Here is a 15,885-nt window from a genome sequence, read left to right on the forward strand (position 1 = left end):
ATATGTACAGAGACATTTAAAAATTATATATCTGGGATTTATTTTAAAATACTTCAACAGGAGGTGAACAGCAGTATAAAAATAAACTAAAATTGTCAAAATGTTGATAACTGTGGAAACCAGGAGATGAGTAACTGGGAATCCACTATGCTATTTCTCCTTGTGCTTGAAATTTTCCATCATCAATATAATTTTTTTAAAGATTTTATTTATTTATTCGACAGAGATAGAGACAGCCAGCGAGAGAGGGAACACAAGCAGGGGGAGTGGGAGAGGAAGAAGCAGGCTCCTAGCAGAAGAGCCTGATGTGGGGCTCGATCCCATAACGCCGGGATCACGCCCTGAGCCAAAGGCAGACGCTTAACCGCCGTGCCACCCAGGCGCCCCCATCAATATAATTTTTAAATATGTAGCAGCATTTCCAGTTGCTGGGCCAGCTCCTCCTCCTCTCTCCTTAGTAATAGAATCCCAATTTTGTTCATGTAATTCACCCTCCTCTCTGGAGACACTGAGCCAGTCATAGTCATCCCAATCCTCCTTGCTAGTTTTAGCCTTAGGGATGGACAGATGGTTCATGTGGCCAATGAAAGAAGAAGGGAAGTCTCTCGAAGGGTTTCTGGAAAAAAAGTTCCCATGCTGCTACAAAGTGGCATATAGGAAGAGATGGGTCTTCTTCTTTTGCTAAAATTTGTTGCATCTGCATGTGACAGCAAGAACCTCAGCAGCCATTTTGTGACCATGAGGGATTCAGCCAAAGACAAAACCAGTTTGCTGAGGGTTGCAGAGAAGAAAGATCAAAGCAACCCTGGTCTTTGAGGATGTCACTAAGTTACTGAAATAACCACCCTGAAACTGCCTCACTTCAGGAATCATTAAGTGAGAAAACAACCCACTTACTGTTTAAAACAGTTGAGCCAGGGTTTCCTGTTACTCATAGCTAAAGGCATCCTACTTGATACAAAATAACTGTTCAATGAATGAAAGGAAGAATGGATGAAGGCGATGTGCGGGGAGAATTACCAGTCTTAGTTGCATCACTTGAGTCTAAGAAAAGTCAGCGTTGTTGCAATCCCAAATAAGAGTTGCGATTTACATTCCATTTCACCTCAGTACACAGGATCTCCTCTCTTATTTCACAGCACACATGGTGTATTTTATTTCTTTGGCAACCAATCAGATACTTCCTGGTATCTTCTCCTGTAAAGCTGCTCTTTGATTATTTTGGAGCATTTCCTCAAATGGCACCTCGTATTCATAACTATGCCCAGGTCAGTGGGGGCTCCAGTACACTGGAAAGACCATGGTCTTCATTCAGTGTCTCTGTGGTTTGGGACAAATGCCTCAACCTCCTGAGCATTAACGTCCTTATCTCCAAGACAGAATTAGTAATGCCCGTCTTAGGGGCCGAGAGAGTTAAATGGGGAAGCATGCAGCAAATCATCTAAAGCAGGGCACAATGCCATTTCATCCACATCAAGACTGGTTTTAAGGTCAAGGGTAACTCTTGGTAACTGGCAGAATCACTTTTTTATTCTTCTACCCTTGCTTTCACGCATACAAAAAAAAAAAGTAACAAACTTCCCTCTTTATGAACCGTTTCACTTCTAACATCTAACATGTCTTTTTTCCCTATCTACTTTCATCACAGAGGACATGTGATTAAAAAGAAGACCGAGGGACGCCTGGGTGGCTCAGTCGGTTGAGCGTCCAACTCTTGATCTTGGCTCAAGTCATGATCTCAGGGTCCTGGGATTGAGCTCTGGGTCAGGCTCTGTGCTCAGTGGGGAGTCTGCTTGAGATTCTCTCTCTCCCTCTGCCCCTCCTCCACTAAAAATGAATAAATAAATCTTTTAAAATATAAATAAATAAATAAATAAATAACTGAATCACAATGATGTACATCTGAAATTAATTGATTATTGTATGTCAATTATACTTCAATAAAAAAATGTTCTGGAAATAGATAGCGGTGATGGTGGCATGACATTGTGAATGTACTAAACAACACTGAATTGTACACTTGAAAATAGTTAAAATAGTAAATTTTATGCATTTTTTACCATAAAAAATAATTTAAAATTTTATTAAAAAGAAGAAAAAAAGATCCCCAATGGCTTCCTTTCAAACAATATAGGTCCGTTGGAGTCAGTCAACTATCTCAAATGGGAGAGAATTTCTTGGAACACATATTGGTAGCTCCCGTCCCTACCCCACCAATGCCTGGCCATCAGGTGTAAAGGACTTGGGGTGGGAGCAGGCTGAGCAGAGAGCAGTAGTCTCTGAATCCTTCACCCTATACCAGTGGGACAGGGACCACTGCCTCCCTCCCCTTTCTCAAGCAAAGATATGGAACTCAGAAAATTCTGGTCCCTCCTGGATCACTTCAGGTTGGCCACTTCTCCCCTGGGGTTGAGTGGGCGCTTTCCAGACCACTGCCATGTGGATGGCCCTCGATGATTTCTGTCATATCATCACAGCATGTACTCAGATTTTACTTAAGTAAATGTATTTTTTAATAAAGATTTTATCTATTTATTTGTCAGGGAGAGAGCACACAAGCAGGGAGAGTGGCTGGCAGAGGGAGAAGCAGACTCCCTGCTGAGCAAGGAGCCTGATATGGGGCTCGATCTCAGGACCCTAGGATCATGACCTGAGCCGAAGGCAGGCACTCAACCGACTGAGCCACCCAGGCGTCCCTTAAGTAAATGTATTTTAAACAGAAATTTTCCATCAGCATTAACTGTCCCTTCCAGCCCAAACGTCGTTTAATTGCTTTCCCGCCAGGCCATAGCCCCTGTGAGTGACCAGAAAACAAGCACTCCTCTCTGGGGCTGAGTCCATATCAGAGATGTAAACCACATGAAATCATCCTTGGGACTCCCAGTGGGGTTGGTGACACATTTTAGGAAACATGTCTTCTGCTGGGTGTCAGAGGTGTGAGTGCAAATCTCCACATCCCCTTGGTGTAAAACCATCACATCCTGCCTCCTTGGTGAGGATACAGTAAGTCTCTGCCTGGACAGTCACCAACAGCTACAGATGGGAGGGCGTCTTGAATTTGTACTGGCAATGCTAATCATATCCTCCACCTGCCATCTTCCTCCTCCAGAAGTTGCCTCCAGCCCATCCTCTGGAGCCTGGCATAGCCAATGACACCCCCCCCCAAACACACACGTGCATACATTCATGCCTCACTACATCAAACACTTCCCTCATCACCCTTACCATCCAGGATTCCCACCAGAGTCACCAGAGGCAGACCTGGGGGGCTTTCATCTTTATCTATTCATGGTAGATAATAAATACTAGTTGAATGAAGAAACAAATGAATTTACATTCAATTGGAATTTTTTAATGCCCTAGATCTTATTTCTTTTTCATTTTAAGGTTTTATAAATGGGAAGAGGTGAGAAGAAGACTGGAAATAGGACAGTCAAGGTAAAATAATCGACTGCCTTCCAATTACCTGTCACACATCAACAAGGCAGAGCCCTCCCATGTGTCTCCAATGACAGCCAAACTGGGGGTGGGAGAGGGCTGGCTCCAGAAAGTGACAAAGAGGCTGATTGTTGATTTGTACTTCTCCACCGTTGCACAGACAACCATAAATGCATTCTGGGTGAGACGCCATTTAGGAGAGGCTACCATTCTCTCCTGCCCATTAGCATGATTAATTGAAAGCTGATTTGATTTCTATGCTTAAGCAAAGAGGCAAACAAAAGAGGACAAAGAGGTTTTCAGGAGAGTATTTTGTCAACACAAAAGCCAACATAGCATGTGAGCCTCTTAATAACGGATTTGCTTCAATCTCTGCTGACTGAACACATGATACATGCCAGGCCCCGAAGATCGAATGAACACTGGGCTGACCTTCAGAAGCTCTCGGTTAGGGCAGGGTTTCTCCACCTTGGGATTATTCACCTTTGGGGCAGGATCGTTCTCGTGGTGGTGAGGGGCTATCCCACATGCATTATAGGACGGTTAGCAGCACCCCTGGCCTCCACCCGCTGAATGCCAGTAGTTGGGACAACCAAAAATACCACCAAATGTCCTGGGGTACAAAATTCCCCAGTTCAGAGCTCCTGGTCTAGAAGGAGTGTGAATCAATAACTGCAAGATGTACCACCAGGTAAGAGGCCAACATGGTTGGGAATGTGGACAGGGGAGCAGTTCGTTCCCTGGAGGAGGAATGCTGTGGACATCTGCGGATGCCTACACGTGAGGCTATAAATGTGCCTCCGTCTGTGCCTCTAACACCCCCGCCATCTCCACCCACCACAAACTCGAAGGGGGAGGAAGCTGTCTTGTAGAACAGAACAAGCCGCTGTGATAAGCAGTCACATCTACCTTATAAAAGACTCAGGAGTGTAAATTTACATATTTCCTTCTCTACTTGGCACTTGAGGCTCTACCAACCTCAGCAGGAAGCAAAATCTAACTGATAAGATACCTCAGGAAAAAGAAAAAAGAGCTACCTTGCACGATTCCTTTCCCACTGGGCCCACAGCGGATGGCACATGTGCTTCCCCCTTCAGGAGACCCCTCAGGTCCTCCACAGGCCCAGTCCTCTGTGTACAGAATGTTCCAGATGCATATAAATAGCGCGAGCCACATAAGAGGCCAAAATGTCTTTCATACAGGAAAAAATAACCTATAAATGTGGCAATCTGGTGACTGGAAGGGAGTAAATCTAGAATTTTCTGTGGCTAGTTTAACAGAGGCTTGGGATTACGTTTTGCCAACTTAACTCTACATTAAAACTTGAGAAACATTCTTCAGGAAGACGGGGTGTAGAACCTTAAACCAAGTTTGCAGGTAAAGCCATAGAAAATCAGCCTGTGGACCAGTCCCCCCAACACATCAGGCTGATCAGAGAACCCCTCTGTCCTCTCCCACTTAACAGAAACAATACCAGGGCCTTAGTAAACTCTCCTCCAAAATGGGTGATGACCAGTTTCTTGTTCACTATAGGTGATCTGTTGGACCAGGGCATTATGGTACCAGTCAAGAGAATACAGAGAAGGACCCTGCACTTCCCCCACCCAGCTTGGCTCATAAACACTAGCCTAGACTATGGTTCATGATCTGCCTCCCCTGGGCCTGGCAGAATGGCAGCTCCTCTCAGCACAGTGAGGAGTGTGCTGGTGATCTTCATCCAGGCTGGTTTCCCTGTCTGCCCTTAGCCCCGGTGCCCTGGGCTGCAGCCCATTCACTGGGTGCCTGGGGCCCTGCCCCCTGCGCAGTGCTCGGTGGCAATCAACCAAGTGGGAGTTGGGGTGACACCTGCCACATTTGCCTCAGCAGCCAGGGGGGTGGAACGCAGAGCTGCTTTCTCACTACTCTCTCACTGGTGAGATCTGGAAACAGCTGCACCCCATTCCCCGGGTCTCCAGGGAGAGACCAGCCAGCCGATGAGTTTTCCAGATGGATGAGATGAGCAGTGCCTCCTGGAACGTGACCTCAGGCACCTGCACTGGGGACCTCAGCTCCACGGAGGGGAGCAAGCCAAGCCCAACGTGTCGTCCCAGCGCCCTCTGCAGACTCAGTGAACCACAGAATGGAGGGCCGGCTCTGGCAGCCCCCTGCCAATGCCCCCCTCCCTGGCAGCAACCTAGTGAGTGAAAAATAAGGTCAAACCCAACTGCCTCAGGCTAAACTGCCCCCTAAGAGGGCCTGGCTCCAGCACCTTTCAATCTGAAAAGTCCAGGGTTGACGAAAGTTCTGACTGCACCTGTGAACCGGCTCACATGGGAAGCCTTAGAAAGACCAGCAAGTTAACCTGCATGCGGTTACACACCTAACAGCTCACGTTCACTGAAAACAATCAAGTGAGCAAAACTATGAAACCAATGCCTCACCCTGAGCATACCAAACACAACATAATTCCCTACTCAGAAGCACTTGGACACAGGACGATTAACGTGGCCTCAGACAAGGTGGTCTCACACAAGACTGGCCCAGGCTCTCCCCTCCCTTAGTTCTCTTTAATTCAAGTTCATTGAAGTTTCATTCACTTACAGTAAAATTCCCCTGTTTCAGCTGTTACAGTTCTGGGGGAAAAAATATACAGTCGTGGAACCCTCACAACCAAGATTTAGAATATGTCCATCACCTCCCCCCCAAATTCTTCATGCCAGTTTCTAGTTAACCCCTCCCCCTACCCACTTTTCGTCCCACGAGTTTCCTTTTTCCAGAATGTCATACAAGTGGACTCACACAGCATGTGCATCTTGCAGTCTGGCTTCCTCCACTCACAGTGATGCCTTTTTATTGCCGAGTACTATTTCACTGCACAGATGGGCCATAGTCTGTCTATCCACTTCCCAGGTGAAGGGCATCTGAGATCGTTTCCACTTTCCGGCTATTGTGAACAGAGCCACTATAGACATTTGCATAAAGCCTTTGTTTGGGCACATGTTTTCATTACCCTCGTGTTAGGGCTACCTGAGAGTGGAGTCACTGGGTCACATGGTAAGGTGATGTTTAACATTATAAGAAACTCAAAGGATCCTCAAAGTGGCCACACCATTTTGCTTTTCCACCAACAGTGTAGGAGAGCTGTAATTTCTCCGTATCTTCATCAGCAGCCTCATACTGTATTGTCAGGATTTTGTGGTTTTGCGTTTTGTTGTTTGGGGGGGGGGATTTTTTTTTTTTTTTTTTTTTTTTTGGTGTGTGTATGTTTAAGCCATTCTGATATATGTGTAATAGTATCTCGTTGTGGTCTTAATTTGCATTTCCTTAATGACTAATGAGGTCAAGCGTCTCTTCATGTGCTCATTTGCCATCTCTTACACCTCTTTTGCCATCTCATTTGTGTCTCTTTGGTAAAATATCAGCTCAAGAGTTTTCTTGCCCATGTATTAAATTGCTTTCTTGTTAAAGTTCTGTAGGAGTTCTACACATATTCTGGATACGAGTCCTTTATCAGATATGTGTTTTGAAAATATTTTCTCCTGGCTTGTGGCTTGTAGTCTCTAAGCAGTGGTTTTCACAGAGCAGATGTTTTTAATTTTGATAAAAATCCATTTTACCAAATTTTTTTTCATAGTTTATGCTCTTTGCATCCAAAGCAATCTTTGCCTTGCCCAAGGTCACAAAGATCGGCAGCTATGTTTTCTTCTATAAAGTTTTCAGTTCTAGGTTTTATTCTGTGCACATGACCCATTTTTGTTCATAGTAGTACATGTTGTAAGGTAAGGGTTGAGGGTTTGGGTTGGTTTTTTTTTTTTCTTTAAAGGGTGTTCAATTGTTCCAGTACCATTTGTATCCTTTCTCCATTGAATTATCTTGGTGCTTCTGCTGAAAATCAATTGATCATATATGTGTGGGTCTGCTTCTAGACTCTTCATTCTGTTCGAGTGGCCTATCTGTCCTTTCACCGGCACCACACTGTCTTGATTCCTGTATCTTTATAGTAAGTCTTGAAGTCAGGTAGTGTAAGTGTTTCAACTCTTTCAAACTTGCTTTGGCTAATCCAGGTCTTTTGCCTTTACATATAAATTTTTTAATTAGCTTGTTGCTCTAAATTAGCTTATCATTATACAAAATATTTACATTTATGTTTTTATGTTTGAATTGGTGTTTTGTCAAATCTCTGGATCAATTTAAGTTAGGTCCTTACCCTTTTGAAAGTAGGGGGGGTGGTCATTCTTCAGAGATACCACAAAAGAAAGACTGACCAGTTCCTTCCAAATGCACCCACACAGAATGGCTTTGCCAAATGGCCTTGGCTCTAAGCGCTGGGTTGTGGAGTCCACGTGTTCTGATGTGTGAGGGGGACAAGAATGCAGTCTGCCTCTCCAACCTGCTCCCTGATATAGAAAGGAACAGACACAAAGTTGAGGTCAGCCCTGAGCCTTAACAACAGAAAGGAGCATGGTTCCTTGACGCATTTTTGAAAACGAGGTGACATCTTTTCCATCCAAGGGGCCCCTGGAGGAGTAGGAGTTCACTAATGCAGAAGAGAAGGGAAGTTAATTCTTCAAAGGAAATAGCAAGAGCAAGGGGCCGAGCAGGCAGGAAGCTCAGGGCTGCAAAATTTGAGGAGACAGTTTTGGATATAAAGCCTGGGGTCAAAATTCTGTTCCCTGAGCACAGAGGCCGCTGGAAGCTTTTGAGTGGGAGGGAATAATCAGATCTGTATTTGAGAAAGATCCTCTTACTGGCAGGCAAAATACCCTCCCAGAGATCATCCTGTGGGTGTGGCACCAGACATGTTTGTTTCCCCCAGGTTTGACTGGGGAAATGGCTGAGAGCTTGGGCCAGAATGTCTTTGGAGAATAAGGCCACCAAATTAAAATCAGACAAGGGATCAAAGGGGATGGGAGAGGCACAGGAAGGCACATTCACATACCCCTTACTCCCCTGGACCCTGAAAAGCATCTATGTCTCTCCAGGCACACCCACAGCCCCGGGCAGAGCTCTGCTGTCAGAGGCCAACAACACACCTGCAGCACTGGAGGTCCTCACGGAGTCAGACCATATAACGCAGACACCCTGTGAGCATTTGTATTCTGCTCTTCAGGGGCAATATTTTGTGTTGAGGTTATCTTTAAAATGCAACCTTCCAAAAGATGGCGTCGCTTTTAAGATTATGCCATTGGGGTTGAATAAATTTCTTGGCAACCTTGTGTACAAATCTGGTGGGGGCCTCACTGTGAAATCTGAAAAAGAGACAGATGGAACAGTCGGCCAGAAAGCCCCAGTGACAGAAACAACTATTCCCTGGAAGGGGGAAAAAAAGGGCAGAAAGGCATCTTTGTTTATTTTTACAAAATTTGGAGAACAACAGTGTCCCCCAGCTGTCTCCACAAGATCAAACCAGCTCCAAATGGGAGTTGCTAGGTATTTGCCAACACTTGAAATCAAAGTCCAACAGGCCTGATGGCCCTGTTTCTTGTCTTTCCCTCCCTTTGTATTTCAAGATGACAATTTCATTTGTTCATTGATGCAGCCTGTCCGTTCAATAAGCATTCTGATTCATCTATGAACTTCAAACTCCACTTCTAATCTAAATCAGAACACAAAAGTACATGACCCCTTCACGTCTTGCTAGGCCCTCTGGCTCATTCAAAGCAAACACTCGAGGGCAGTCTCAGAATGTCATTTAATCATGGGGTCTGCATTTTCAGCGTAGGCCATGCCCTCCAAAGTCCAACTCAGGGATCGTCAAACTGTCAACTCGCCCACTTCTCTGGGACTGATCACACGCAAGCTCTCCAATCCTCCCTTCCCCTCGCCAGCCCTCAGGGAACACCAAAGCCTGTTAGGGGACTGGTACCCGTAACTCCGAAATTAGGGTTAAGGCACAGGCCTGGGACAGGGTACCAAATTTGGCCTTTGTTAGGGCCTATAAGAAACTGATAGAAAGTGTCAGTTGTGGGAAAGACATCTTTAGGCTTCATCTAAAAGTCAAACCTCTGTGAACTTCCATTTAACTGAACAGGGCCAAGTGGAAAATTTGCTTCCCTCCTTATTTATTAAAGGAAGACAATCAACAGAAACAAAAAACAAAATAATTCTGTCGGGGGCTAGTTCACCACTCTCCCACCCTGCTTCCATGGGCTATTCTTCGAAACGTGGACACAGGTGCCATGTGCAAAAATGCCACGCTGTTGGCTTACGTGGCCTCTCTGTTGTATCAGAGAAGCCAGAGCCAAATGTAAGATGATCACTTCTGAGCCACTTTGTCTCTGCCCAGGAGCTCCCACCAGGAGGGAGCAGGCTTCTCCGGGCTGCTGCACAGTGACAGACAGGAAGAACATCTAAACTCTCTTTCAAACTTATAGAAAAAGAAAAAAACAAAACACCCACACAGTGGGGAACAATTTCCCCACTGTGTGGGTGGTGGGGCCCCAAGAGCTGTTATCTGCAAAGGGCACTTCTGGGGGTTACCCAGCTGTCACCACTGTGTGGATTCCACTCGAAAACCTCAAGCCAAGCCGTGGGGGAATGAACATCAAGAGACAATTTTTCCACTCTGTGAAAATGACTTGACTTTACAAAAATAAATTAAAACACCTTGATAATAAGTGAAATGTGTGCGGGACCTGTTGTCAAAGGCACAGTCGGTCACGGTCGATGCTCTCCCTTGCTTGGCACGTCTCTACCATCAGAATATGACTTTGTCATTCTCCACTTCCTGACCCCTCAGCACCTGACCCCACATGACATCTCTCTCTCCACACACACACACACACACACACACTCCCATACCACACAACCAGGTCTGGCGTTATTGGTCTAGCAAGAGTTAGAGGCAGAACCAGCATGTCTGAGGCAGGTGGGAGTCACTGGGGTGGACATGTGTTAGTACGGGAACCAGGGGAAAGGATGTTCTGACTCTGTTCATCATAACAAGGGAGATTTGATGGCTGTAGCAAAAATGCAGAAGTATAAAAACAAAACTGGGCATCCTTTGGGCCTTAAGTCCCTCTTTTGCCATGCAAGGACTCCCCGGTTCCGGGCTGTTCTGCCCCCTGTGTCTATGGCAGCCCAAGAGGCACTGCCTGCCCACCGAGTCTATAGGATTCAGTGATTCCTCTCCTTCTCTGCATACTCACGTCCTTGAAGTCCCTCCATCCCGCTCCTAAGTGAACCCACCCTCCCAATGCTGCCATCTGGAGCCACGCTCACCTCCTCCCTTCCCTTCATCCCACCCCCATCTACTACAGGAATCTCACACCATTGCTCTTGGTCCGGGTCCTCCTGTTAGAATTTGGGAAACAGACCTGGTGATTAGAACCTCAAGCCCCAAACCTTGTTTCCAAAAGTATCCTTACCCACACAAAGAGGACCTAGGAAGCCCTCAATTCCAGCATCTGGGTTCTGGGTAGACATGACAATAGAAATGGAAACCATTTCTCAATAGCAACTGTGAGGTTTGAAGGGGACCCAGAACTACATACACTTACGCTACAACCCCATTTTAAAAAGTAATCAACAGAAGAACAGTATGGCGATTCCTCAAAAACCTAAAAATACAATTACCATGTGATCCAGCAACTCCACGTCTGGGTATATACCCAAAAGAATTGAAAGCAAGGTTTCAAAGAGATTTTTATACGCTCATGTTTATAGCAGCATGATTCACAATAGCCAAAGGCAGAAGCAACCCAAACGTCTGTTGACAGATGAAAGGATAAGCAAAAAGTGATATATATATTTATATATCCATATAGATATATAGATACACACACACACACACACACACACACACACACACACACACGTAGTGGAGTATTATTCAGCCTTAAAAAGGAAGGAAATCTGACACATGCTACAACATGGTTGACTCCTGAGGACATCATGCTGAGTGAAAGAAGCCAGACACAAAAAGACAAATACTGTTTAACTCGACCTATATGAGGACACTATCAAATTCAGAGACAGAAAGTAGAATGGGGGTTACCAAGGGCTGGAGGCAGTGGGGGTGGGGAGTCAGCGTTCAATGAGTATTGAGTTTCACTTTGGGAAGACGAAAAAGTTCTAGAGATAGATGTGGTGATAGCTGCATAAGAATGTGAATGTACTTACTATCACTGAACTGTATACTTCTTAACCGTTTTTCAGGGTTAAAATAACAAATTTTATGTTAGGTGTATTTCACCAAAAAAAAAAAAAAAAGTGGTCAACAGAAAGATTGAAGCTTCAATTAATCGAAACAAACTAGCAGGATTTTTTTTTAAAGAAGAGACACAACCAGAAACCCACACTCTTCATCTTCCTCCTTCTGAGGACAGAGGTGGGTGACAGGGTCAGGCAGCAGGAGGGACAGAAGAGTCTCCACCAACCCAGTGAGGTATTGGTAACCATACAGAACGATGCCAGGCGCCTGCCCTGGCCGAGGGCGGGGTGAGCAGGAATCTTCTCCGCAACACAGGCCTGACCCCCACATAAACACAGGGGCAAAGTCACCACCCAGCCTTCCGTCGGGTCTACCCGGCTCTGCTATCTTACCTGACGTCCTGACTCGAAAAGACTGATAGCTGGCAAAAGTCCCTCAGCCTCACCAAGGATTAAAAAGAGGCTTTCTTCTCCAGCTCCATAGAGACTCTGAGTTTCTGCGCCAGTTAGAACTCTCCACAGAGCCGCAGGGTAACCCTCACCATCGCAGGAACAAGCACGTTTGTTTTCTGAACTAGAGCAAGACCTTAGCTTTCTCAGGGAAGAGGCACCTTTAGCTCTCATGCGGAAGGAGGCGGCTACTTTTCTTGAGAAGAGGGACTCAGATATAAGGAAAGTTCCACCAATAGGAAAAGAATGGAAAGGGCAATATCTGCCATCCCACACACACCCCACATGTATGCCGCCCACATGAGAGTCCGGGGCCCACTGTCCACACCAGGCTTCCCAAGTGCAGAGCAGCTGTAGGTCCTGTCCGTGGCAGTGGCCTGGCCGTGCTGACAAGGGAACAGGTGCTTCTGCAGGACGTTCAGCCTGGCCGGGCGTGAGCATCAGGCACACCCACGATCCCCAAACATCAAAGTATGCTGCGCTCCTCTGGAACGGCGTTCTTCCAAGAGTATCCAGAAACGTCCAGCATGAACACTTTTCTTCCCACACACTCATTCCCAGTTCTGAGTGGTTCTCACCCAGTCCTGCCGTCTTCCTGCTCTACCCCACACAGGGCACCAACAGCACTTCAAGGCCTCTCTGACGGCCCACTTTGTGGCTCGAGTCACAGCTGGATGTAAACGAGTACATGCAACCTGCTACAAGCATTTGTAGAAGGCAATCTCGTTGGAGGTAACTACGGTTCGTTAGCGGAGAGCTGGCCAGATGTCCCAAGCTAACCAGTGGGTGGCACTTTGGGGAGGCTGTGAGCAGTCTGTGTAAGGATGGGAGGGACATTGCTTTGTTGCCCCTCCATGGAGATGGGATCTTTCACTAATTCAACATCTTAATACATTTTGATGAATATTAATACAAGAAACCAACATTTTTCATAAACACGGCGCACTTGAGAAACAGGCAGAAGTCATGAAGCAAGACAAACAATGGAGCTTTTAGCCATTCTCAGATGTAAGAGGGGGGCCCCCATGGAGGGGCCAGGGGCTTCACTAACAAGCCTTCACGCAGCTTTCTGTTTGCCCGGCCTCCACCTCTCATGCAGGACATCCCTGATTTCTGTTCTTATCCCTAGACAGAATACATTACCCAGAAATTACCCTACAGCAGTCCATTTTTTGTTTTATAAGAAATGCACTACCTACCACCACTTTTACATAGAAACCCTATTCCTCCAAATAGCCAGTAACCTTTACCAGTCAAGCCACCAGAACAGTTCTAATCACTGTGAATTGATATCATGGGTACAGCGGCCACCAAAATTAAGCTCAAAAACCCACAGACTTGAGCAAACCAAAAGCTATAAACCAGTAAGATTATGTCTTCAGGAGAAAAAAAAAAATTAACTTTACCTGTGGCTGTAGCGAATGGCTATCGTCAACCCAAGCTGTAATTAAAAAGAGGGAAAAAATACATATTAAATAATATTCAGAGTATACTGAATTCACAAGAAAATTAACTTAGTATAATCCATTATTTTTTAAACATTTCCTAAAATCTCCTATTGCTCATGCTTCATAAATAACACCTTTTAATGATAGATCTTTAGTTTCAACACAGGTCTTAAAGGATAGCCATATTTCAAAAGGGTCTTAGAGACACCTAAAATATTTCATGTGTCTCTCAAATTAGACAGCTGTCTCTCATCTAGAAGACCTTCCATAACAGAGCTCTTTTTTTTTTTTTTTGCTTTTTTTCCTTTCTTTTTTTCTTTACATTTTTTAAAATTTAATTTTTAAATTTTTTTATTGAGATATAACTGACAAATAAATTGTACATATTTAATGTATACAATGTGATGACTTGCTATACATATGCAGTGTGAAATTATTACCATACGTTATCACATTAACGAACACATCCATCACTTCACATAGTTACTTTTTTTTTCTTTCTTCGGTGAGACCACGTAAGATCTACTCTCTTAGCAAATTTCAAGTATACAATACAGTATTGTTAACTCTAGCCACCAAGCTGTGCATTAAATCTCCAGAGCTTATTCATCTTACAACTCAAAGTTTATACCCTCTGACCAACACCTCCCCATTGCCCCCACCCCCAGCCCCTGGCAACCACCATTCTACTCTCTGTTTGTATGAGCGAAACAGGGCTCTTTCAGCTCTGAGACAAAGCCATGAAAGGATGGGATTTAGCGTGTGGCTGAATCTGAGGTTTGCCATACCCAGGTCTGGGGAGGAGTTCTTTTCCTACCCCCCTGCACCAGGAGTGCCGAGTGGAGACCAGGCCATGAGGCGGACTGACCACCTGGGCCAGAGTCTTGCCAGGGGGATCTGCACAATCTTCACACTGATCCCATAAGCCCAAGGCCAGCAAATTGCGCCTCTGAGGACAGCAAAGAGATTAAGCCTGCAATGCATGTGTGACATCAAGAGGAAGTGTATACCGTCGCTGGACACAGCGACAAGTGGAAACCAAGGTGACGCCATGATTTCCTTTTTACTCTGTGGGGGGTGTCATGGAAACCTCTCAAGCGTAAGCGGGGGTCGAATCATATGGCAGGGACCCCAGCTAGTTCGTACAAGTTCAGTAGCGGATTCCAGGAAAGTCAGGCCACACGAGTTCAACGGCTAACTGTACGGGCATCAAGTTACTTAAACTCTCAGAGCCGCAGTGTTTGCAACTATATAATGGGCAAATAATTATTTTCTCGTGTAAGGATTAAACAACTTTTCTATTTTTGTGTTTATACCTGTGTGTACACACACGTGTGCCTACTGCCTATAGATAGGAAAAACTCTATAAATAGTTAACTACCACTACTACCACTATATACAGGCAATACCTCATTTATGAAAATGTTTTCATTTTCCAAAAAATTTTTTAAAGATTTTATTTATTTACTTCTTTTAAGAGAGAGAGACAGAGGGTGCGAGTCAGCGGGTGAGGGGGGATGAGGAACAGAGGAAGAGGGAGAGAGAGAATCCCAAGCAGACTCCCTGCTGAGCACAGAGTCCAACACAGGGCTCCATCTCATGACCCTGAGATCATGAGCTGAGTGGAAATCAAGAGTTGGATGCTTAACCCACTGAGCCACCCAGGCGTCCCTTCATTTTCCAAAATTTAATTTTTAAGTTAGGACTTGGAACTTAGAAAGTATTTCATCATGTAAAAATGATGACCAGCCTCAACCATGCCTATATAAGCCTCATCAACCCACTTGTGGTTGAACTAGGACACTACTGGTTTAAGGAGCTCACAGCAGTTAAAAATCCAAGCATCATCTGGGCCGAAGTCTACCTAGCTGAACCTTCACATCCCCGAACATGTCACTGGTAATTCCCCTGATGTCGGCCCCAGAGGCGGTGGGGGGTGGGGGCCGTCACGTCCACGGGGCTGTCCTGGACCCCAGATGACACAAGGGTCCCTGGGCAGTGGGAGGGTGGAGGGGGTGACGAAGAGGCAAGGGGAGGGAGAGTTAGGAGAAGTAAAATCATTGGAATGAATATAATATTATATGTCAACTATATTTTAATTGAAATTTTCCTTTAAAAAAGAAAGCAAGCCCAACACCTTAGTCCAGCTTGACACACTCCAGAATCCCCCAGCTACTGTTCGAACAGCTCAGCTCCAGAATCATTTGGCTGTGTGTTACCACCATGCATACCCCAAATGCAGAACTGACATCGGTGAGCCAGGACTGGGGAGGCGGGGGATAGGCTTAATTTTACAAAAAGATTATCTAGAAGTGAAGGCATGAAATATATAACATTAAGGTGATTTCATATCACACTCACCTGAATGTATTCAATTATCTGTCCGCTGAACCGGGAGTATACTTTTTTGAGATTTAAG

The 15,885-nt window shown here is 45.3% G+C and overlaps 1 protein-coding gene across 2 annotated transcripts in view; it reads right to left on the reverse strand.

The window, feature by feature from the left end:
* ACOXL (acyl-CoA oxidase like) overlaps window positions 1-15,885 on the reverse strand; it is a 330,346-nt gene that overhangs the window by 216,268 nt on the left and 98,193 nt on the right. For both annotated transcript variants that reach the window (XM_057309096.1, XM_057309097.1), the window contains exon 10: window positions 13,425-13,459. In XM_057309096.1, the coding sequence (XP_057165079.1) occupies window positions 13,425-13,459 (35 nt within the window). The remainder of the gene's footprint in view (window positions 1-13,424; window positions 13,460-15,885) is intronic.

This window comes from Ursus arctos, unplaced genomic scaffold (genome assembly GCF_023065955.2).
Source record: "Ursus arctos isolate Adak ecotype North America unplaced genomic scaffold, UrsArc2.0 scaffold_8, whole genome shotgun sequence".
In the NCBI taxonomy this organism is placed as follows: domain Eukaryota; kingdom Metazoa; phylum Chordata; class Mammalia; order Carnivora; family Ursidae; genus Ursus; species Ursus arctos.